The following is a 25,306-nucleotide window of genomic DNA, read 5'->3' as shown; positions in this document are numbered from 1 at the left end:
CTGCTTTATTTTGTCTCTTCTCACACTCTTTTCTCACTGCAGTGCAGAAAGCCATGTATAAAACACATCACAGAAAAGCACTGGTTGATGGCTCCCTTCTTCATACAGGATTACATCTTCATGAGACTTGAGATCAGCAATAGTGGACTCTTTAACAGCAATGGACTCTTTCTTGCTCCATCTTCCCTGTTTCCATTTTTTAATCCTCCAGTGTGCCAAAAAATCACTCTAGAAGGTATTTGGAAGCTTTTTGACTTCAACATTTTTGAAGGTGTCAGATTGGGCCTCTCCCCAACAATAGCAATAGTTAACTTAGCTAGCTATCATGTTTTAAGGTTTGTTATACTTTTAAAGAGGTTTTTTCCTTTCTGCTGAAACATGCCAGAAATATGGGGTTTCTATCCCAAGCAGTGGTTCTCCTCGCTTGTTTTTTTTCCTTGTTTCTAGTGGGAAAGTGGATGAACAGTGGTCTAGGAAGACAGGAAGGAGGCAAAACAAACAACAAGCACAAATTAAGAATTTCCTTCTTCTTTACTTGGAAAACCATCTCTCTTTGCTTCTGGATTTCTGTGCAGAACAGAAAGAAAGGCATTAATTTAGCAAGCAAAGACCTATTCCAGCAAAACTACAGATTGAGCTCAAAGCATGACAACTGTGTTATGAGCAGACAACCTGCACAGCTTCATTTTTTTCTTAGGCACAAGAAGGCAAGGAGTGCCTGTGTCTGCCAGCAGCTGCATGCAGATGGTGATGCACTGAACTTGTCCACAACAGTTGAAACTGTAAATCATACATTAAATCCATTTTAGATTTTAAACACTTTTTTTTTTTAAATTCCTTCTCACTTTCACTCATCCTGGAAAATTTTTGCTCCTCTTGAGCTCGTGAGTCAAATCAAGCGAGCAGATCGTTTCTTATTGTTCGTCTCCAAGTGATGAAGGGTGGAGAAAGGATTCGTCATCATGCTAAGTTATGGGAAGAGCTTTGGTTCCCTGAGATTTCGTTGCAGTCAGTGCAAAGAGATGGCAACTCCCGGCTCAAATTGCAGGTATGTGAAAGCACTCTCTGGAAAGGCACTTTTCTCTCCATAACTTTGGAAAGGACAGAGGTAATGAGGCCAGATGTAGATGGACAACAGCTGAAGAAAAAATTTAAAAAACTACAAAACTATTTTTTCTTGTTTTTGTAAGTCATTTCTCTGAGGAGAAAAATGCTATCACATATTGCTACATTTTACAGAACGGGAATCAAGTCCCAGGAAGTGAAAGATATCTATGAGACCTGTGCTTAGCTCAGAACTCTGGGAGTTACATGCTCTACAAGTGTGTGCTACGTGCTCCTTACAGCAAATGCGTCAATGCTCGTACAGCATCAGGTACATAGCTCAGCTTTGCACTGATGTTCACTACCACAGTGTTTTGAGAATAACCGTGGGCCCTTGCACACTAGCAAAGAGGTTTATGGCTCAGTTTGGTGCAGCTTGTACTGAGTGTGTGTTTAGAGAGCTGTTACAGGTGGAAGAGAGCAGCATGTTGCAGGCTGGTGCTAGGATTATGTGTCACCTGGCTTAGCAGCTCTGGGACACTCACTGACACCATGTATCAGGTTAGGTTAATCATCTCCCACTTGGTTCCGCTTGAGCAGAGCCGTGTGCCCAGGGTGGAGATCAGTGACAAAACGAAGTCACAGAAGGAAAGCGTTACTTGCTCTGTGCTCAGCGGGTGGCACCTGCACCATAAGACTTATTGCCTGGAGCTGCCAGGAATCAGAAGCTACATCTAGAAAGCAGCAATACTTCTCCAGGGATGCCCACAGCAACCAGTGCAGGATTGGAAGACAAAATGACAGAAACTGACAACATGGACAGGATATTACCAGAATGGGAGAAAAAGGCTATAAAAATACCTGCTTGTTTTAGCAAGATGCCTCAGGAGAGTGGGAAGGATTTCCCTCACACCAAACAAGTGGGGACTTATCTGGTAGGCAGAATGATCAACAAGGGCTCCTTTGCCAAGGTGATGGAGGGGCTGCACGTCCCCACGGGGGAGAAGGTAAGCACGCGGTGGGAGGGCACTGCACACCAGGCATTGTGAGCAGCCTTGCAGTAGCTTATGTCAGAGAACTGCAGACCATTTAATCTGCAAACCACAATCTACTCATCGAATTATCCTCTGAACCTTATCCTCATAAATTAACCTCATAAATTGAGTTTATTGCTCGTGTATAATCAGTCACATGTGCAAATATGTACTGAGTACAACTGTTTTCACAATTATAAGACAATATAGGCAACAAAGATAAACTCCCTGTGAAAGAGAGTTGGATATGGCACAAGGACAATTTCAAATCTGCTTTCCTGGTAATCTTTGCTGAGTAATTAGGGACAAGTATCTGACCCTTAAGGTTTCAGACAACACATTTGGAAAGTTATCCACTCCAAGTGCATTCACTTTTATGGCAGGACATAGATAAACTGTTGTCTCCAGAAGGGCTGAAATAATGAACCGCAAACCCTAACTGTGAAAAGGTGGATTACCATTGTAATCATTTTTTTGATTTTTGCTTTCCTTACAGCTTCAGTAGCATCACTTTTTGACTAACTTCCCAAACTGCAAAGCCTTTGATCCCAGCTTGCTTGTATCATGGATGGCTTTTAGACCAAACCAGGGGGGAACATACTGGAAAAAAAGATGTGGTACACTGCAGATGAAGTTAGTATGTAGGTTTTTTGTAACTGAGAGTGTTATATAAATACTGACTATTGCAGTCTGACTGTTGTCTATGGCAGAACTCAGCCTTCCTGCTTTGGCCTTAAAGAGAAGTGTTTTCTTCCATTGAGGATGACTCACTTAGTGATAGCAGTTCTTAACACCATGATTACCATGTGTTTTCCCCCATGCCAGCTTACCACCCATACTTTTGAAAATTAATCTGGGTTGCAAAGCTTGTTGCCTGTTTACATATACCCTATAATTTAGGTAGCCATAAAAGTCATTGACAAGAGAAAAGCCAAGCAGGATTCCTACATGGTAAAAAACATGAAGCGGGAGCCCCGGATACACCAGATGATCAAGCACCCTAATGTTGTCCAGCTATATGAGACCCTGGAGACTGACAACTCCTATTACATGGTGATGGAGCTGTGTCTTGGCGGGGACCTCCTGGACAGAATCTGTGACAAACAGAGGCTGGAAGAAGGGGAAGTAAGGAGATACACCAGGCAAATTCTGTCTGCGGTCGGGTACCTGCATTGCCATGGGATTGTTCACAGGTAAGATGTTTTTTTTCTCCCGAAGAACAGTAAAGCAAGAAAGTGTGCAAGAAAAAAGAGAACTCTTATTCATAAAGAGAATTTCTTTAATTTTCCCTACCAAAAATAGTGTTTCGAAAGACAAATTCTATCACTCCATGTTAATAAAGCATTTTATTTCCATAGCTATAGAGATTAAGCTGCTATGCAGTGCTGGGGGGGCAGAGTGGGAGAGTAAAGTGACAAAGACCGGGGATAAAGGCTGATGAGCACAACAAATTAACACCTTGCCGCAAATATCTCAGTATTAGCTGATGACAAACTTGTATCAAGTTCAAATATTCCAGAGTGGCTATGTAAATAAATACTGATCTCACTTGGTTAGCCACAACATAGTGAAACAGCTACCCATCACCCAGGACAGACTAGCAATCGAGTGAGCTGCTACTGGAGAATCACAGCTCACCAGCTGCAAAGAGAAAATCATACAGTGGGTCACATTGAGTGACCCGCCACATTGGCCTTTGCATTACTGGAACAGATTATGACTTCTACTGCTGGAGGGCCCCGAGCAAAGAGAGCTAATCTTCTTCCCCCTGCTATGAATCCCAGAGCACATGCCAAGAGCAGCAGAATAAGGACTTCCATTTTAAGCAGAAGAAAAAGCAAGAAGCAATTTTTCCCACCATCTTTTTCTGTTTTTCTGCAATAATTCACAGTCAATCAGATCCTTCATTTTAAATGATAAATGCACTCATTGGGAAAGCCCCCAAGACCTAACAAGTAATCCTGCTGACTGCATCATTACAGCAAACATGAAACAAATAAGCTTTGAATGTAATGGCTCAGCATTTGCAAATGCTTTGTGTGCTAAACATGAAATGCTTGCAAACTAGCATGTCATTACTGATTATTTTTTTTTTTTAATTAATAAGGAACAGAAAAGAAAGAGTCATTATCTACCTAGAGAATTTAAACATAGAAACAAACAGAAAACACCAGAAACAAACACAAGGGGCTTCATGCATTCAGTACAGACTGATATCTCTGACGTGCTGGCTCCCTAGATAATCTATTTTACAGCATTTCATCAGTGCCCACAAACATAATGTTTAAGTTCTTCCCATGACAACATTCCTTATGAATTTCATAAGCCCTCTCCCTTCTCTTTGCTTGGAAACAGTTCTTCCAAGTGAGCAGGGGAGTAGTCTGATTTCTTCCCCTCCTTCTCTCTTGAACTGTTGTTATCGTTTTGCTGGGAAAGCATTGCAAAAGAAGACATTTACTGCATGCTCTAAGAGCAGTCAGGAGCAAAATAGTGCAAAGTGCTCCTGCGGAGACTTGTTTGTGGTGATACGTTCCTCAGCTTACGATCTGCTGATAGCTTTGAGGGTCATAGCAATGGCCATGAACTTGCAACCATAAGCAGACTGGAATGAAGCAGAAATTTGTCCTGCCAAGGTGATGGCCTGCCATCCTCAGCACATCCAGTGGATCTGGAAGGGCTCCTACGCTCATCTCCAATTGCTGTGATTTACAGCCACTCACTGCAGAGGTTAAACCAATGAGGATAATTGTGGGTGTATCCTCTTCTGAAAAGAAGGCATCAATGTTTCCAGCAAGATGAGTGCAGAAATAGGAAAGTTACCTCGCAAAGTCAATCTGATTTTCTCATCTAAGTAGTCAGTAGAGCTCAACTCTTCACATTACTTCCACCAATGGAAGGGAGGGATCCCCAGTTTGCTGTTGGGAATTGGTTTGCTCCATAGGTGTGGAAAAAGCTGGGAAGTTGCTGGTAAAACCAGACACCACGGTAACACTTCCATGAGGTGGATAACTGTGTGCCAGTGCCTAGAGCTATGCTTGGGACGGACCTCCACTAGAATGGAGATGCTTGGTGACTACAAGATCTCATTCCCACCTGATGAGCTTAGGGATTGGCTAATTTAATTCACTTTTGATCACATGTGCATTTCTGATTTTTAAACCTGGAATATACCTTTGAAAAAATGTATTTCGTCTTAATAAGATATTTGATGGGAAAATTGGTCATTTCCTTAGCTATTTTTAGTCCAAGTTAATATGGTCCATCAGAAATCTTGTGCCCTATTTTGACAGCTATTCTGTTTCCACGAGCTTCACTTTTTCTGTTCAGCACAAAAATCAGCACCGATCCAACAAATGCTTATGGCTTAAATTAAGGCAGAGCCTACTTTTCTTATCTATAATGAAAAAGCACAGTAGATTTTGACAGCTAAGTAACAAAATAACCAACAAGACAGCGCATGGCCTCATTTGCCTGTTCATCCATTACACAACTTTTCACTGTCCAAAAGGGCTGAGGCAAAAGACAGGTAGAGCAGCATCGTAAGCTTGCACTCATCAGCTGAGCTCTGCTAACTATCCCTGTGTCTGCTCTAAACATGCCAAAGCAGTGAGGTAATACATCTTAGCTTTAAAGCCTCTAAATATATATATATATATAAGCTAAATCACATTACCTTGAAACTGGATGGGGTAATGCACACACAGCCAGCTACCATCTCCTACAGCTGGTGTTTGCTAAGCGTCAGTAATCTGCCCATGTGTACAATTTCTAATTTTTCCTGGATATTTTTCCTGGATATTTTCCCCTATCTCATAAAAAAAGCTCATATATATCCTTTTGAATCACTACTGAACCAAAGACCTGGACAAACATCACAAGCTGCCCTCTAGGCACTCTTTCCAAAGTCCCCATGGGAATGAGAAAAATTGCATGAAGTTACTTAAAGTTACACCATTTCTGGGAAAGTTTCCTTCAGAAAAGAAAGAACAAAATGTATTTTTGATTCAGGATAACTTCAGACACTTTGTAAATGTTAATAGCTATCATTATCAGTTTATCAGGCAAGCGAACAAATGTTCTATTAACTGAGCACTCATCTCTGTTGTGGGGATCAGACCAGCAGTCAAGGGGATCCAAAGTAATATCATTTAATTGGAGAGTAGTAAAAGTCATCAGAGTGCTCCATGGGGTTTTAAAAATGATAGAAATGTCAGATTTGCAGTGGCCTGAAGCCCAACTGATTTTAACCACACAGTTTAGTGCACGGAGTTGAGCCACAGTGTACAAAGTTATCTTTTATCTACCTCCAAGCTTCTGGGCACAGACTGATTTGCCACCCCAGAACACACTCTATTCAAATGAAAATTTATTAAAAAGTTATCATTAGAACCATTCCCATCCCATTCTCAGCCTGGGGTGGCAGTTTTTCAAGTGCCACATCCAGAGCCACTGAGAAGAACAGATGCTCCCAGAAAAACAGGCATTGGGAGCACCTTACACTGCCAGATCCCATATCTGCAGAAGCACAGTGATGGCTGCATGGTGCTGGTCCTTCCAACCCATGTTCTGTGCTCCTATTCTTCCTTCCATCCTTTCTCCTGGCTTGTTCTCATCTACACTTGCAGGTCTTTGGGCTAGCAAAAGTACTTCCACATACTCACAGCTGCTTCTCAAACTTACCGTCTCCTCTCCGTGTCCCTATAGAACCAAGGGAAAACTCTTCATCACTGCCAGCCACACCAGTTCCAATTTCACAAGGGGCCACAGTGGGGTCCAGCAAAGCATTGTAGGCAGCAAGACTGGCTGCCAACAGCCAGCCTGCACCAGCAGAGGATTCCCCTGTGCTGCAAAACATTTCAGCTGCCACTTGGGCACTCCCCGCTGTGGAGCAATATTCTATCTTTTGGTTTTAATTTGTAAGGATATAAATGTTCCCACAATAAGCAAGTAAGCCACTGAGCCAGGCAGGAGTATTACCCCTGCAGCTCTGAGTTACATCCTCCAGTGGGGCAGCTGTTCCTGGCTGTTCCTAGTTGTACTGACATAAATCTGGAGGTGACTACACCTTCAAGTATCTGCCCCAACCTAGCTCAGGAACATCACTGGCGAAGAGACATGGCTCTCTTCTCCCCCTCATCATCCAAATCCCACAAACACAATGTACTCCACAGGAAAGTTGAGATACTCAACAACACTCAGTGCTTGAAGCAATGACAAAAACACTGTAGGTCCAAGCATGCGGCAACTTCCTTTTTCACTCAAACAAAGAAATACTATTTCTTTTCTAAAATAATGCACCAGCAGAATGGATGATTTCTAAAACGAAGAATCTATTTAAAAATACTCATAAAATCCTCCATTAAATACAGAAAGTTTCCACAACATGAAAACTTTAGAATCTTTTTACAATTGTAAGGCATTGCTGGGCAGCGCTATTGTTATTTCAACTAAGTTTTGCTAAAATATATCTACAAATGGCTAACTGGGACAACAGAAATCTCAAAGTTTGCTTTCTGTCTTCATTTCAGAGACCTGAAAATTGAAAATTTTCTTCTCGATGAGAACAACAACATCAAAATCGTTGGTATGTACATGTTAGGTGTGTTTTCAGCTTTTTTACTTCAGCTTTCAGTGACAATTTAGCTACTATTTAAAGAGCACGTTGATATGACTGAATTTGCAATTATTCTGTGACTATATTGTAGCTTTTAGTATAAAGAAAATTATGAAGTCTAACTTCACAGCTTGCTTATGAGCTTTAATTAAAACATACTTTCAGGAAAACAAGGCAAACAATTTTGTTTGGCATTTTCCCTACTGTATTGCTGAGAAGCAAGAAAAAAAAATTACAGCTTTTATGTGTAGAAAGCTGTTCTTAGTAGAAGTGGTTTGTAAAGAAATAAATCTTTTGGGAGCAAAACATGGGTATGGGTGCACTAGCTTCTGTTGAGTCATTATTTGAACTAGAAACCTCATCATTTGGTCACTAACAGAAACTTTGCTAGGGTTCTGGGGCAAGCATTTATAAAAATGGGAGAATTTTCACTCAGCAGTTAACACAGCTCAGAGAAACATTAATTTTATGCTATAGAAACCGCATGGAAAAATCCCCGCAAGGGAAGCTCACTTTTAGAGACACCACATGTTTAACCCAGTGTTTCCCAAACTTTTGAAAGCTTAACACCTCTGAGAAAAAAGGAACAAATTCTTCATCCCAGGTTGATTGCCAGCCAATCCTGTATGATTGTACCTTCTCCCCTCTACCCTTGCATGCATGCACACATACAGAGAAAAAGGCTTAAGCCAGCACATTTTACCCCGTATTTACAACATGCTTAAAGCACGGCCTGCTGAGCTAGATGCTGTAACTCATTCAACCTTGCTCACTCAGCTGTAAGGCTGAGCTCCTGTATGAGTATGCAGTCAACTGAGGCAAGCCAGAATAGGTAAACCAAACCCAAAGCCAGAGTACAGCCTCATGGATGGGTAGCTTTGCTGTTACTGCTCCAGTCATCCATAGCACATTTGTTTGTACCCAGGCAAGCTGAGATGTCACCAGATGCTAATGCTATGTGAGCAGTTTTAGTCAGCAAATATAGCCAAGAGAAGATGATGCCTGAGGAGATGCTTACTCAGTTTGTCTCCTCTTTGTAAATGATTATAGGAACTCTTCTCCTCCTCCTCCTCCTCCTCCTCTGGGCAAATCCCAGGGATTTGTTTAGGCCACCAACAGTGACCACAGGCCCCATTCTCTTGATAGCAACCCCAGGCTATCTCCTGAGGCAGTCACACAGCAGGAGACCCTCCATTTGTCCCCAGTCCTCAACCCACTGCTTTGGGTGTGCCAGGGTACCCATGCTATCAACCACCACATTAGGCCCACCAGTGAAGTAGCGTGGACTAAGCAGTGGCTCCATCAACTGCTTCAGCACATCTAAGTTATTTGTCACCACTGCTTTGCATATATTTTGCAGTTGCAAGTAATGATCCCTCACGAAATCAAACCTCCTGTAGTCCTCATTTTTCAGATACAGAAGATTGCTCTATTATGTGCAACTCTGCCCTAAAGGCATCTGCAGTACTACAAATGCTGTGCAAGGAGATAAAGTACAGTTAGCTGCACTCATAGTGTGTATTGGTTCCTTGTCTTTCTCCTGTCTTTGTCCAATTGGTAAAGTATTTTGAGAAACGATTGCTTTAATTTTGTTTATTTTTATGACCATCAGATTTCGGACTGAGCAATACTGCGAAGTTTGAGGGTCTCTCTCAGGAGCTGTTACATACCCAGTGTGGGAGCCCAGCTTACGCTGCCCCTGAACTCCTTGCTCATAGAAAGTATGGCCCAAAGGTGGATGTCTGGTCCATGTAAGTAGATCTAAAAATATACTTACTGAAACACTCTCAGCACTTAATGGTTTGGATATAACCTTGATAAAAATGGGCAGGAGCAATCTGCCTTAGGGTATCAAAAAGACATCAGAGAAGGATTGCTAGGAAAAAAGAAGGGAATGAAAAATGAGTTTTGAAATGTGCTTTCATTGTAAAACACCATAGAAGAAGAATGACTGAGCAATATGCATACTGCTCCAGAGTAACCCTATATCAAGGGAAGCTGACAGGAGGTAGAGCATCAGGCTTTAGGAACATGTACTGAAGTGACAAAGAACTTGCATGTAATGGTCCCCCAGATGAACCTCTCACCCTCCTGTCACTCTGGCACACAAGTTCAGCTCTTTGAAGTTCTATGCTGAAAATGGGCATTTTCTGTCTAAGGTATATTTTGCCAGAATAAATAAATAAATAAATAAATAAATAAATAAATAAATAAATAATCAAAACTTCAGTATCTCAACTAACAAGTGGGAAAAGTTCAGAGTGCTACCGAAGCCCATCATAAATGCCAGTGAATTTCAAACAGCTCACAAGGTATGTAAGAGTAATTGCATTTTTTAACTTTGAAGAGCCTCATCCCATCCTACTCCACATTTGCACTGATCTAATGGAGTTCAATGTTCTACTGCTGCTCAGCACGCAATATTGCACTTGATCCAAACCCAAACCACCTCATTTTGGACACCTGTCAGAAGGAAAGTGAGGCTTGGTTGTACAGAACTGGTATGCTCACCTCCTTGCCCATCTACAAATATATGGAATCTCTTTCTGGAGTTCTTGGCAGTCCTTACTAAATTGTGTATTTGGAGAGGATAGAGGGTCTTAGTTGAACTACAATAATGCTGGTAGCTACATTTAGGCATCTAACTCAAATATCTAAAGTGAAAGCTTTGTGTTACTGTATGCTCAAAAGAGAGAGGGATTGTATCACCCAGAGCGTGATTCAGAGCATCTACGTTAAGAGACTGCCTGTCTCAAGCAGCTTTACAATTCCGTGTATACATGCACAGACACACATGCACGTAAGTAAATAATGTACATTATTCTTCTCATGACCTGTTTCTGATAGACACACAGTATATTAGGGTTTTGACCTAGACATGATTCTTATACCTCAGTTTCCTCTAAATTTATGGGATATTAATGGTACACAAAGTTAGGGATGAAGGACAAATTCTACTCAACTACTTCAGTATGTCTGGATTTCAAGAGCACTACTCTGAATATATTTAGACATTATCCAGATGAATCAAGTCTAAAGGATGCTGTCAGCACTTAAATAGGATTATACTTATTTCACATTTCAGATGGGTGAATGAAGGCAAAGCAGTAACCTTAGAACCACCTATTGAGCTTACTCTGTTAATAAACATCACATAACGTATCAAGGGCTATATACAATTCATGCAAGGCCCTTGGTATTTAACACAGACATATTCTGATATATGCCTTAAACATAAAGCATATTTACAGTTTAACTTGAATTGTTCTCATTCTCATTATGGGAAAGGGAATTCTGATGGATTAACATTGATTAGACAGATAATTTAGTCCTGTTGTCACAAAATAAATGAAGGATTACAAATCAACTGGACTATGGAACTGAAGGATTCCAATGCTTGACTTTACACAGTAAGACTGACAAGGAGCAGTTACAGACGAAGGAGGCAGCAAAATTCCTTCAGAAACACATTCAGAAAACTAACCATATATAGAAGTGCAATACAGTTGAGGCTCCTTGGAGGCAACATGGAACAGCCCATTTTGCCTACTGATGATTTTTCTGTATAAGATTTTAAAGATTTTTTTTTTTTTTTTTTTTTTTTTTTTTTGAGAACTGGAAAATGATTAGCTGTTGTGCACAAGATGAATTAAGAAAGCAGCTGCTGTATCCAAACTAATCCAGACAGTTTGGTGGGGTAGAGAAGTAGTCTGTTACAGCTAATGTTTGAGTCTCACTACAATTCCAGATACAATTACCTACTTTGTGCTACATGTTGTAAACCAGATTTTGAAGGAGATTTTAGGACAGCAGCTCTATCCATTCCCCAAATTCCCTTTCCTTGGGGACTTCTCCACTCAGTAGGATGATGAAAAGAACTATTGCCAGTTTAATGCACCAATTGTGCATACCATAACCAGAAAGTTAAACTGTGAGGTAGTGTTTGCAGAGTTGAAAACAGAAATGTATTTAATGTTGTAATGATATTAGAGATACATTTGTACTGCATGCTGCTCCTATTCAACAGAGAGAATAAAGTGGCTCTCCTCTTACTTTGAATCCATCTGAATTTAACCCACACAACGTTATGGATTATAGAACTACAATCCTTGCTACTCCAGTCAACAAGCATTTCCATGCTGTTTCACTGCAATATCTCTTTTTGTATCTTTTGTATCTCTGTATGCCTTTCCTCAAAGAATTCATCAGGGAAGTTGTACAACAAATATTTCTTTCAAGGACTATATTTATCAGATGATTTGATAAAGTGAGAAGAGATTGATCTCACTTAGCTCTGGCCATCTAACAACCAGGCATCTGTTATTCCAGGCAGGTAGTGTCCTGCTATTGTCAGCGCAGAGAGATAGATCATCTCCTGAAACACTTAACTGTGGACCAAATAGCTGTATTACGTTGTTGTGACAACTTCTGGAGAGGCTTGTGTCTTTCTGTTGGTAACTACTGATGCCTAGATTTTAGCTGCTTAAAGTAATGCAAGCCCTGGTCTAATTCTAGCAATTAGAAGAATTAATCCACAGGTTGCAAGTTCAAATGCAATCCAACTCAACAATTTGGATAGGATAGGATAGGATAGGATAGGATAGGATAGGATAGGATAGGATAGGATAGGACAGAATATGCCATTCCAGTTGGAAGGAACCATCAAAGATCATTAAATCAAACTGCTGGACCACTCCACAGACAACCAGAAGTTGAGGTATTTTATTAAAGGCATTATCCAAATGCCTCTTGAACACTGATAGCCATGGGTCATCAACAACTTCTCTAGACTGGAAGCCTGTTCCAGTGTTTGACTGCATTCACGTAAAGAAATTTACCTAATGTCCAGTCTGAGCCTCCCCTGGCGCAGCACTGTGCCACTTCCATGTGTTATGTCATCAGTCACAGGGAGCAGAGCCCAGCACCTCCCTCTACATTCCTTGGGAATTTGTAGAGAGCAGTATCACCTCTCAGCCTTCTCCAGAATGGACAACCCAAGTGTCCTCAGCCTTCCTAAAGCTTGATCATCATACTAGCAAACTGCTATATTTTGCAAGAGTTAAAGCTTTAGGTCTCTAGTCAACAGCAAGTTGTTACCAAATGAATGCCTTCTAGGCGTAAGTCACACCTAATTTAGCAATCTGAGCAAAGCAAGAAGAATTGAATTACTATCTGGAACAGGATCTAGCAGATCAATTGCAGTTCTTTGTTGTCACTCAGTTTTGAAACAGAAATACTTTATTCTGATGGGCTGGGTACATGGCACTAACACTTCAATGAGTTTATTTTAAAAATAAACAGCAGCTTTCCACTTTCAACAGTGCAGGCTTTCCAGTCACTCACTGTACAGATTCTTTTATGCACACTTCCCACAGTATTCTTTTATCAATAAGACAGGATTTACTCAACAGAAAAAGTGTAAGATGCCTCCTCAGTGCAAATTTCTGTTTGGAGTTGATAATTTGTAAACTTGTTCTTGACACTGAAGGCAAATCTCTGAAACCCAACTCAGCATTGCCATTTTTCTTTTTTTTAGGGTATTTATTAGCATTATCAGGAGCTCTAATGTTTGCGTTTTTTTCTTTTACAGCGGTGTTAGCATATTTGCTATGCTAACTGGCACATTACCCTTCACAGTGGAGCCTTTTAATATCAAGCAACTACATCAAAAGATGGTTGTTGGAGAAATCAGCCCAATTCCATCAGATATCTCCCCTGGTAATGCACTCAATTTTTTATAAAGAATATCAGTGTGTATATATATATATATATATATATATATATATATGTATATACATATATATATATAAGGGTCTAATTCATGAGATAAAGTCAATTTATCAATACTATAAACTTTTCTCTGGCAGATAGTATGAACCTTTTCTAGTTTGCTTGTTTTCTCTTAGAAGTAGTTTATGTGTCTTAGACAAGATCTGTGTCTGACAGCCCAGTAGGAAGATGACGCTGCTGTCTCTTTTCAAAAGACCACTGTGCTTGGTTCTTATATACAGGTGGAATAAAACGTACATTACTTTTACACAAAAAGAGCAGTTGTGCAGTAAATGAGTAAACTGAACCATCATGTTCAGTGCACCATATGCAGGTTATAGCTAAGCACTCTTTCTTGTTTTTCCCCAAAAAACACTTTTAAATTATTAAAACATTAAACTTTTTTTTTTTTTTTTTCCTGAATGGTTTACATTTGACTACAACAAAATCCAAAGCACCTAAGTAATTAAGGAAATGATGAATCCTGATGTTTTCATGAGAAAAAATACCACTGAAATACAGCCTTTTCCACCTAGGTTTACTGACAATGTTTAACAATCTACAACTTACGGAGTCTTCTACTGGCAAATGTACTTTGTAGCCTGGATTAGAGCCTGCAGCTCTAAAGCACAGAAGCAGTATTGGTATATGCACATTCTGGATCTGTGTTCAAAAATTTACTTCCACAAAGCTCAGAATTCCTACACAGCTCTGGCTTTAGTCCCTATTTTTTCTATACCTGGACTGGCATCGTCTCTGTTGACTATCACAGAATTTGGCAGCTTCTCACAGCCCCTTTAAATCCTGCAGTTTCAGTGATGAAGGCAGAAGGCAGAGAATAATCTGGGTCTTGCCCAGCAGTCTGCCAGTCCAAGTCCAGGCCCCCCCATCACTTTGAGTAGCTTTGTTCCGACATTAGGCAGGAATGAGCAGGGGAACCAAGATGAGCTGCAGTGGCTGCCTACAGCCAAGCACTGGGAAGCAGCAGACAGTTCCAGGATGAGCTAGCTGGATCTTGTCTGCAGTCACAATATTAAGATAAAGTGATAATATAATTTCTTTTTCTCCCCCAGTAAATGGTATGAGGATATCTATTCTAGCTCTCCAGAATATTTGCGCATTAAACTCTTACTTATTTATCTTTCTTTGGAGATTGACTACCAGATGGCAGATCCATTTTTCTACAAGCTCTCCACTGATGCAATTATAATATTTCTGATTTTTCTTATTTATGCTATTGTTATAGCTGCTACTAATAAATACATTATCTCTGTTTTTCTACAAAGCCCACACAGTCAGTGGAAGATTGTGGATAACTCCATTGTTTCCTTGTCCACTGGGAATTTAGTGAGACAACAGTAGCACAGCATTGCATACTTCAGAATCTAAGTTCTTCTGAAGGAGATTACAAAGTAAAAGGAGCATTATGTCCCCAGTTTAATGCTCACTTGCCATTTTGCTCATTTTAAAGAATCCCCAAGGAATATGGAAGAATTTGGCGGAGTTTTCTTAAATTAAAAAAAAAAAAAAAAGAGGGACTTTATGCAGTATTGAAACTAGGTGGCCAACATACGGGAATATTTAAGCTTGCTCTGACCCAACACTAGGAAGTCAAAGCACATTATGTTATCTGGGCACAGGGGTGCATTTCCCTCCTTCCATACAAAATTTTATCAGTGTGATTAGTTTCTTTGTTGGACAAAATAACTTCAGGTGCCCCTTTTCGGAGCCTTAATCAAATGCTGAGTGGGCACAATGCTGCAGTTGCTTGTTGATTCCATACACCACATTCATCGAGATAAATCAAGCAGATTAGGAAGTAAGGTCCTATGCCACATCCATAGCAGCATCCACAGGTTGCTTCCTGGCAGGGACCATGCTGTTCAACTTGCTCAGATGTCCTGGGAGACACAGGGGCACCACATGGGACTGCAGCAGCCTCAGGAGAACTGGAGCTGTCTTATGGAGAAAGTAGCCCTGGAGAGTGGATTTTAGTTTAGGTTCTTATAATGTAGAGAAGCAGTGTACGTGCAACATTTCCAAAGAAGGAAAATGTTGACATGCCTGAATAATCAAGGCTTACTGGAAATTATACCATTTCATCCAAATCCTATGCAGGAGCTGTACACTTTATGCAGTCCTTACTTGAGCCTGATCCTGCTAAGAGGCCTGGAGTCAAAGAAGCAATGAAAGACAAATGGTTGAACGAAGGTTTCGCCAAGAAAATCCTGAACACTACTGCCAGTGAGAACAGGTAATTTATCTCACATCTCCCTCTGAGCCGGGGTTTTCAGGATTTGGGGCTTGGAGAGGGCAGAATTGTTCTTTTTAGGTTTTTGTTTAGAAATCTTTGTTACTGGTTGCAGGGTGCTCCAAAATGCCATTTCTGAAATTTTATTTCAGAAAATGTGTCAACTTTTCTAACCACAGATAGATTTTATGTGAGAGAAAACGTTCTTATGAAACTGCTCATATTCTTGGTATAAGTAATTTTGCTCCTGGCATGCCTCACCAGTGCCACTAATTTCAGGAGTTTGCTTTTAATCTTTTCCTGCATAACAAGGTCTCAGATTTCTACCTGAGGGAATGAAATTTTTATTTTACACTGAATGTCCTGTCATTCTAAAGATTTTGATACTCATCCATCTTCGTAACTGGACATAATTAGTCTTCACTTTTCCTTAGCAAGCCATTGTATTGTTTAAGACTATTATAGAAGCTTGAATTCCTCACTGGTGTCTACAGGAAGCACAGAAGGCTTTCCTACTACAATCTGTGTCTTCTACCGTCAATCATAGCCAGGGCTATTGGAAACTTAGCTGCAATTTCCTCGTTTCTCTGAGAACTGCCCATTGCTCCTATCTCTGACCCTTCTTCCACTAAAATACAGCTGTTCCCATTAACATCAAAGTTGGACCTCCAGAGGTCCATTCCAATCTCTACAATTCTGTGATTCCGCAGGCAAGTTTGTAAATACGTCTTCACTGCCTTAGAACCCACAGCCGCTGTATTTCTAAAATGCCTCTAGTAGACTTTACTACTCAAAGCACCCAGTGAGTAAAATATTTCCCATTATAACATAACTAGTTTAATTTTGCTATTTCAGGTCTCTAAAACCAAAAATCATCCCACACTTTCCTTAGGATTTTATCTTCTTGTCCTTTAAGGTTTTCCCGCCTTCGAGGCTCTTCCTGCTCTCTTATGTCCCTGCTATCGCCCTCCATTTGAGATTTAGTCCATTTGAGATTACTGTATTGAGAACTCAAATACACACACTGGAATGAGAAAATGCTGTTTTCCACCTAATCCTGGTAGATGTCCTTTCAGAGTAATCAGTTATATCAACAATAAGGCATTTAATATTACAGTCACAGAACCTCAGCCCAGCAGTGAGGTTAGCAAAGCCAAGCGCAATATTTCTGTACACAGTATCACACTATGCCTATTCAACCTGCTCAGCCACCTCTAGATACAGCATGGGAAATTCATTGCCTGCTTGTAGTAAATCCTGATACTGTGCCTGGATGTACTGCTTGTGTTTAAGTACTTTTTCCTGTTTCAGACTTTGCTTCAGCGAATTGAATCCTGTTGTTTTAAACTACATGACAGAAATGATGGAATTCAGCCTTTCAGAAGTTACCAAAATTCTAATAAATAACAGACCTTCTTCTGCCATGGCTTCTTATTGCTTATTGCTGAAGAAGCTGCTCAGGTGCCAGAAAGCACACAGAAGAATCCAGGTGAGACATGATGATCATGATATGCACAGTGTTCTCTCTGCATTACTCTTACAAGGAACATTGCTACAGCCATGCAGCATCAAGGAAAAAATAAAAAAAAAGCAGGTTGTGGAATGGAGACAAAACTTACCCAAAATGGTAACGAAATTGCATATCTAAGTGCAGCCTTTGGAAGCCTCCATTCTGGCATTCTCAGCAGTGATTATTTTAAAAGATTTTTCACGGAGACAAATATCCTTTTTTTTTTTTTTAAGTAACAATTTTTATTTATTTTTTTTAATGAGCTGGTGGTTGTAATGGGATTGAGAATTAATATGCTTTACATAAAAGATTATTTTTCCTTTGGGAAAAGGAGCATTAGCATCCCAACGACCTTACCATCCCTTCTGTTCCAGACTGCTCCATGCAGGTATGGTCCAAAGTCTGGGGAGGCAAGTGGAGAACTATGAATGTTGTAAAATCCTTTGCCACTGTGTCTTTTTGGCACTTTTGCCACTGTATCTTACCCCTGGACTCCAGCTTTGACTCACTCGGGGACATGGAGTGAGATCAGAGGGAACAACACTTTTTAAAAATAAATTGAAAATATTACGGTAATCACTAGTAAGGCCACAACTAGTTAAAAAGGCTGTAAGCTTTTCTTTTACAACCGTCTCCACTCAGGGGTTCACAGCTCAGTCATAAAAATTTTGCTTCAGGCAGAAACTGGACAGACAGGAAGCCAAGTTCCAGCTTCTAACACACAAGTGCAGTGGGAAAAGTTTCAACTACAAAACAACACACATCAGCGATTAGCCTCCCATTCAAAACCTTCACCCCGGAGAAGCTGTATTTTGAGAAGGTCCAGTTGACTCCTCCAGAAATTATTTAGATGAGCTTGAGCAGATCCAGATCTCCATTCCAGTGCACAGCCCCAAGGTAGCAGCAGCCTGAGCAGTGTTTGCAGGCAGAGCCGTAACTCAAAACTATGAGTAGGGGAGTATGTACGTACATAGGGGGAGGAGGCAACCTTCACATATCTGGCTTTTTTTCTATCGTAATTTTAAATTGAGTCCACTAAATCACAACTCAGACAGAAGGAGCTGTGTTGTCAAGGCTGTGGACCAATTTTCTTGAACCTCTGGATATCAAGCTGATTTACAGCTCTCCAAGATGGAACCTTATGGCTAAGTGGCAGCATTTCAAATCCTCTGCCACTTCGTCCAGTAGGGCAGAGGAGTGAGCAAGTGTACAAAGTAGGGTACAAACTAAGAAGCTGTCTGTGCTGCTTCCTTCCATCCAGAAACAAAGGGTCCTCCCAAGGCAGATGGCCAAGTGGAATTAAAACACAGACTAAAAAGCAGTTCTGGCTGCTAGCTAATAGTGGTATGGATAATTGTTTTGAACTCTCAGTATATATGTGTTGCCCAAGCAGGCAGAAGATTTTGGTAGAGCAAGAAGGAGAAGAGGATAAACTTAAGAAAGACATGACTATGTTGTGCTTTTTTTTCCTGTGATGAATAATTGTGGCAGATTGGACTCTAACATAAACAATGCTTTGTAATATCTGTTACTAAGAGAACAATGGAAATCTTTCCTTGTCATTAAAGGCTTGTTTCCTATTGCTTATAATCACAGAGGTTGTAAATGATATCATTAAACTAAGAAACTCACAACCTGCTACCATTTAGAGCACCATTTGCAGTACTATTTAGAGATTATTGTTAACTAAGAGTTTTCATAAAACTCATGTGTTTTTTTTCCCCAAATATTCACTCTACATTGTTTGTTACTTAATTGTATCTCTCTAATCCCACTTACATTCTTTTGCATTATGAAAATGATTATTTCTCCCTTGTTGGCAGTTAGGCTCTGCAAACACTTGTAGTTAACAATGATCACCTCTCAGAAGCTTCTCATTCAAGCCTTAGTCACTCTTCCCAAAGAGCTCTTTCAAACAATGACGACCAGTGCTGCTGTTTCCTTGCCAGTTTCTCCAATAGTGTTCCTACTGCCTAGAAAGGCTGAGGTTCGGGCAACAAAAAGGGTGGGACTGGGGAAGGCTAGCTAAGATATCAAGATATCTTTTACACATATGCTGACACAAAGAGAAAACAGCCCAAAGCACAAATGGAGTAAATAGAAAAAAGAAAGAAAGGCTCTGGTGGGGCAACAGCCCTAGGGAGGATTCTACTCTTTGGTCCAGAAGAGGCCAAGCACATGCTCCCTGGCAGGCTGCATTGCCTGGCTGTGGCTGCAAAACAGGAGTGTGAGGATGTCAACAGAGGGTGAGAGGGGAAGCCTGCCACTTTTTCTTCACCTTCTAGTTCAGCCCCTGGTAGTGGTACTGGAGCTTAATTACAACAGCATGGGTATTTGATACTTGTACTGCAAATTATGCCAAGGATATTTCAAAATGCATAGATAGATGTTCTTTCTGTTCTGCATAATGCCAACTATTTGCTATTTATTACTAGCAGTGTGTGAGACGTCAATAAACCACACAACATTTTTTCAGCTTTCCAGAACTTGCAAACGTATGCATCTGCTTTAACTTTATGGAGTTCAACAAGAACTCATGGGCATAAAATTAATGCATAAACATTCACTTTTACATCTAAGTGAGTGCCAGTTTAAATCTGAGTGAAGCAAATAATAACAACTAACAAAGTCACAGGTAAAACCAAGAGGCAGAAAATAATCCACCATTCACTGAAATGATTTCTGTTTAGGACCGTAAAGGATATTGTGCATTCTTGTCTGCCTATGAAAAGAGATGTTGATGGAGACCTAACATTTGTAAAAGAATACCAGGAAGCTAGAAGCCTCCTTCTCCTCAGCTAATTGTTGAGAAAGTTGGCATCCAGTTCCTTTGAAAGTTCTGCCTGTAAAGAACCAAATATATCAAATATCAACACAAACAGAAAAGTATTTGTGTTCATGACAGTGCTCATGAATAACATGCAATAAAAGCTCGACCAGTACAATCAGAGCAAAACATGTTTGGTATCCAAACATATATTCATAAACCACCATGTTCAACTCATTCCAGGCAGCAGACTGGGCTGTGATTTTTAACACAATACCAAAGAAACATACAATTTCCTGGGGACAAATCTTTAGCAGCACTTCTACCACTGGAAAAAAAAAGCCCATGGAAATTATTTTTCATGTACAAAAAAACCTGTGTTTGGGAAAACAGTGTGAGTCATTGTGTTTGCAGCTCCTCCTTGTATACACAAGCTAACATTTGTACATACAAATAATAGTTTTGTTGGATGCAAACAGATGGGATTCTCATTTTCCTGGGTGCAATTAGAGAAGTCTGCTGAAAGCTCGACCCTGAAAAAAAGCATAAGATCCTTTCCATGTTCAAATTTGAGCCATAAGTCATTGGATAAACTTAAAACACAGCCTGTACTTTTATGCATCGTAATTTCTCCAAGCAATGTATTTACATTTTATGTGTTCTGTTGTAGAAGTGGGAGCCTTAATGATTACAATTTGCCATCCAGAACTTTATAGCTAGTCCTTGCAGAAAATAGCGTTTTTGCCAAAAAGCTTCCTGCCCAGGTGCTTAACCAATTAGCTCTTAAGAGGTCTGGCAGTAAAAGCAGTCATGGCAAGTTTTCTGATATACTGTATATAAGGTGACAGCTTGCAAAATGTAAGATGAAAATTTGTTTTCTTAACTAGCAGTGTGTAAAATCCTGGGGGACTACTTGATTGCAGAGCCTAAAATGCTTATGACATCTCCAATTCCCAGCTGATCTAATGTGGTTTTAGCAATATGTTGTCAACTTTACCATATTGTGTTTCTTCTTATAAATACTTAAAAAATAATTTCCTTGATTGTGATTGGGTGCTGCAAATATGTAGGAAGGATGGAGTAACCCCACAAGAATGAGGTTTGAGGCCCTTAAGATTTTTCCAAATATTTTTCTATCTCACAAAATACATGCAAACTTTCAAAACTACCTCTTCTCCAAAATTACTCTCACTTTTCTTCTGATGGCTCACTATATTAAAAACGTATCATTCACAAGGAGAATATTTTTCTATGAAAAGAATGAAAGAACCTACTTTTTTTTTCAGAAGCAAGAAGAGTGTATGAGGTGGGGATGCCAGTGAAAAGATCAAAACTCACTATAGATAATCCTTGAAGTGGCAACTGTATGTCAGCAAAGTGGGTCTGTCAGATATGATACAGAAAATGTACAAAAAAAAAAAAAAAAAAAAAAAAAAAAGCTTGGTACTGAACTGGAACATCCATGCAGACAATTCATGCATTGCAGAAACATCTTTTTCAAGAAGGCCAGCCCTAAGGGAAGAGGGTCTTAGGAGAAACAGCACGTGGTGCAGATAGCTCATCATGGGGTTTCAGGCTGTAGCAGGATATTTATAAGGGGTTTTCACCAAAATTCCCTGTATCCTGTATGGAAGGAGGAAGGGTCTGTCAGTCCACGTGCAGCACAGTTTCAAGAAGAACCTCTGGCATGGGGTCTGCTCAGAGGAACCGTGGGTTTGTAAAAATAGGGTCTGTGTATAAGCAAGATTTCCCATTATACATGTTATACTGTGATTTCCTTTGAAGTTCAAAGTGTTTTTTTGTTCCATACTAATCGAACTCTGTTTGATAATTTTGCAGAGGGAAAGCACCGTAGAAAAGCACAATATTAATCCCAATAAACACGTGAATGGGGAGTCAGAAATTCCAATTTCCCAGCAGGATGAAAAGGACACTCTGGAAAATCTCAGAAATCATGACAGTAAGACTTTCCCTTCTGTAGTAACCCTGGCAATGCCAGATGCTATTCAACAAGATGAGATTGCAATTACATCTGAAAACCAGGAAAAATTGACAAAAGGTACTGCCTTGGCATCTTGGCCTGAAAGAGTTCTAGGATGTACATCTGGGAAATATAAAAGAGAACACAGTTCCTGAAAATGGCATAGAAATATCCTTTCACTTTGCTTTGAAATGACAAATATTTTGAGAAATTGTTTTTCACCCTCAAGTTTGGTTATTGATTTAATGCTAATCCGGTGAAAAAAAAAAGCTAGCAAGTCTATATCTGATCTAATTTATACTCTGCAGGTTCCCTTTACAAATAATTGTATGTCATTATGCAGGTTAGTTACTACAGTGCCTTGAAAAATAGACGTTTATCTGTTAAAAAAAAAAAAGACATCATTTGAATTCCCAAGCTGAATGTGGGTATGGTGCAAGAGTCATACCTTTGCTACTCAAGAAGGTGTTGCACTCACTTGCATGGCATTATTTTCAATAGTCTTCAAAAATACATGTACTTGTAAGTGTATAATATTGCATGATCAAACTCCAGATCTGAACATAGTCCTATTTCTGCTGTGGTTACTGCATGCCTACATCTACTTACGCATAAGATACAGTTAAATTAATTGGATAAATAGCCCCAGAAACATAAAAGAATAATGGACACAGAAATTAAGGCAGGCAGCTTTAGGCAGAGATGCTCATTTAAGACTACTCACCCAATCAGAACGCCAGGTAAGCTGGTTGCTTACCTCCATATCATTGGGTTTTTTTTTAATCTTAAGTGCAAGACGTAGGAGGCAATATGCCTTTACAAGCGCTCTATAAACAATCTATACACAGTCTATAAACAATCATTTTTTTTATACGTGACAAAGCTGTTTTGATATTAACATGCCATTTTTCTTCATTACAGCAAAAACCAATCTGACTCATCCTATATTCTATTTAGTTTCCAAGTTTGCAGACAGAGAGTTGGTTCATCTTGGACTTCCTACATCATCAAGCAAAAATACACTACATGAACCTATATATCAGCCACTTTTGGACTTTCAGGAGAATCTGAAGGATTTTGAGGACTTGACTGTAGCCAGAAAATCAGGTCTTCAGGAGAAATCACAGGCCACAGTAGCAAACAACCAACCTCCTTCTTCAAACATCCAAGCAGTGACAAGCACAAGCAAAGTGCCTCCTCAGTCACTAATGGAAAACAGAACTATTACCAGGAGTCCTTTGCCTCAGCAGGACTTGAGGTTTAAAGATCTTCTGAAGGCAGTAGATGACAGTATTTCCATGCCAATAAAATGGCACCCTGGTAAAGAAGGCACCAACCTCCCAATGACTGTCTCTCCCCAGATCTCCCCTCTTCCCAGACTGCAACAAACTGCCCTGAGAGAAACCAAGGCTAGAAAGATTTCCAGGCTGGGCAGATCACAGCAACATACAAATATCTGCCCGCTGCTTTTAGTCAGTGGTTCAAAACCACCAGCCTTCCCCATGTCCCATGAGCAAATACTTACTGTAAGAAGTTTGAAGCAGTCTGAAGAAAAATCAATTTATTGTTGCAACAAGAAAGCTAAGAAAAACTCGAACCAACTCAGATGTACATCTAAAACTACAGACCTAAATCTTCCAGCTTTATCTCCACCATACCAAGCCAGGCTTGGGGAAAAAGCAGAGATTTTAAGGTTAAATTTTACATAAATAAAAAACACACATCAGAAGCAAAAAAAAAAAAAAAAAAAAAAAAAAAAAAAAAAAGTGGAAAGAATGGGAAAGAAATAAGGATGGTCAGAAACCAAGGGAGAAGTGGAAGGAAGATTTATTAAATATGAATACATGACACCTCTAAACACAAAAAAAGGATTATATGTGTAGCCTCTGACTTCTATCACAAATTGGATTACAGATTTTTTTTGGAGCACACCAAAGATGCAAAAGAATAAACACCAATGTAACAGAACAGTATTCAGTACATTTAAGTGAAAAAGTGACGACAGAAGACGTTTTTAAGTATTTTGAATCAATACATGCATTGTTCCAAACGTGTGTTACTTGTGCTTATGCACACAATTCAGGAAATAAATCTGGTCAGGCAGTTTTCATTAAGCTGTGAACATAATACAAAAGGTAAATAAGAATTAACAACGTAGGAATACATTTTTTAAAATTGTCTTAATAAGCAGAGTAGTCATGGCCCTGCTCTTAAACTTACTTATTATTTTTAATTGTGTGTATCCTAATTAATGGAGACTGCAACGTATCTCCCCTGAAAAGAACAAATCCACACTTCCGTGTAAATTTAACAACCTAATTCCAACTGCATATTTGTGCCCTTGCCACATTTGTCCCTTACTACTAAAAACATGCATTTGCTTTCAGTTTACGCTTCTTAGTTATGTTTTCATAGCACTAAACTTGGAACCCAAGTCTGTCCTCAAATCAATTTTATATCAATTTGTATCTCTTAACAGATTTGAGATCAGTTCACTACAACAGAGATGAAGATACACTGGGATTCCTCATATTTGCAAGGTTACAAGTAGACAGTTTCCAAAGATTTCTAAGTAATGCTAGATGATACTTAGGAATCACTTGGGTAGTCATTCCTGCAACTAAATTCATGACATTGCTTTTGCTTAAACAACCATAGATTTTGATGAGTTCTACGCTGTTGTTTTTCTTCATAAATTTACGAATCCAAGCTCTTTGCCTCCTCATATTTTAAGCACTGCTAAGTCCATTACAGTTCAGTGCCTTAGGTTTTGCTCAGTTATCCATTTTCAACTAGGGAAGGAGGAAGTTGTGGACTGTAGGAGTATGTACCTTCTAGTCACTGAGTTATAGAAAAAACCCAGAGGGGAAGGAAGGGCCCCTGGTTTCTGGACAGGGCAAATGATGAGCGAACACAAACCTGGCAATTGCTTTATGAGCTCCCAAGCTAACAAGCAGTGCAGAGACCGTGGTACTACAAAAGTCAAAACCTGGAGGTAGCTGAGTGATTCTCAGATAAAGTTTTTCTTGGAAAACCTGGTTCCCGCAGAATTTATGCAATGTTTGTGTCTCAGCATTTTCAGCTTTGCATTTGCCTTAGAAAATGCTTTTTGTTTGAATATAGAGTTTGACACAAATGGTTTCAGCTGTAAGTTGACATTTCAATTTACTATTTCCTTTCACAATACTGAAGCACTTCAATCTCACCATAAATGTCCAAAAGCTTTTTCCTCCACATCATTTTTTTCCATGAAAAATTTCTTTCCTTGACACTTTCTAATATTTTGTCTTTATCCCTGAATTCCAGATGACAATAGCATCAAAATACTCTAACTTT

The 25,306-nt window shown here is 39.7% G+C and overlaps 1 protein-coding gene across 1 annotated transcript; it reads left to right on the top strand.

Moving 5' to 3' along the window:
• Positions 1-1,859: 1,859 nt before the first annotated feature.
• On the top strand, positions 1,860-24,556 carry LOC306958774 (hormonally up-regulated neu tumor-associated kinase-like; the record flags this gene model as incomplete). The annotated part of the gene is made up of 10 exons (XM_079550363.1): positions 1,860-2,051; positions 2,979-3,271; positions 7,607-7,662; positions 9,305-9,443; positions 13,283-13,410; positions 15,580-15,715; positions 17,024-17,201; positions 21,829-22,048; positions 22,892-23,290; positions 24,450-24,556. 10 exons carry the CDS (start codon positions 1,860-1,862, stop codon positions 24,554-24,556), a joined length of 1,848 nt encoding a protein of 615 aa, XP_079406489.1.
• Between the last annotated feature and the right edge of the window lie 750 nt (positions 24,557-25,306).

Source organism: Tetrao urogallus (genome assembly GCF_951394365.1).
Source record: "Tetrao urogallus genome assembly, chromosome: 2".
Lineage (NCBI taxonomy): Eukaryota > Metazoa > Chordata > Aves > Galliformes > Phasianidae > Tetrao > Tetrao urogallus.
This window is presented reverse-complemented; position numbering and strand designations above follow the sequence as displayed.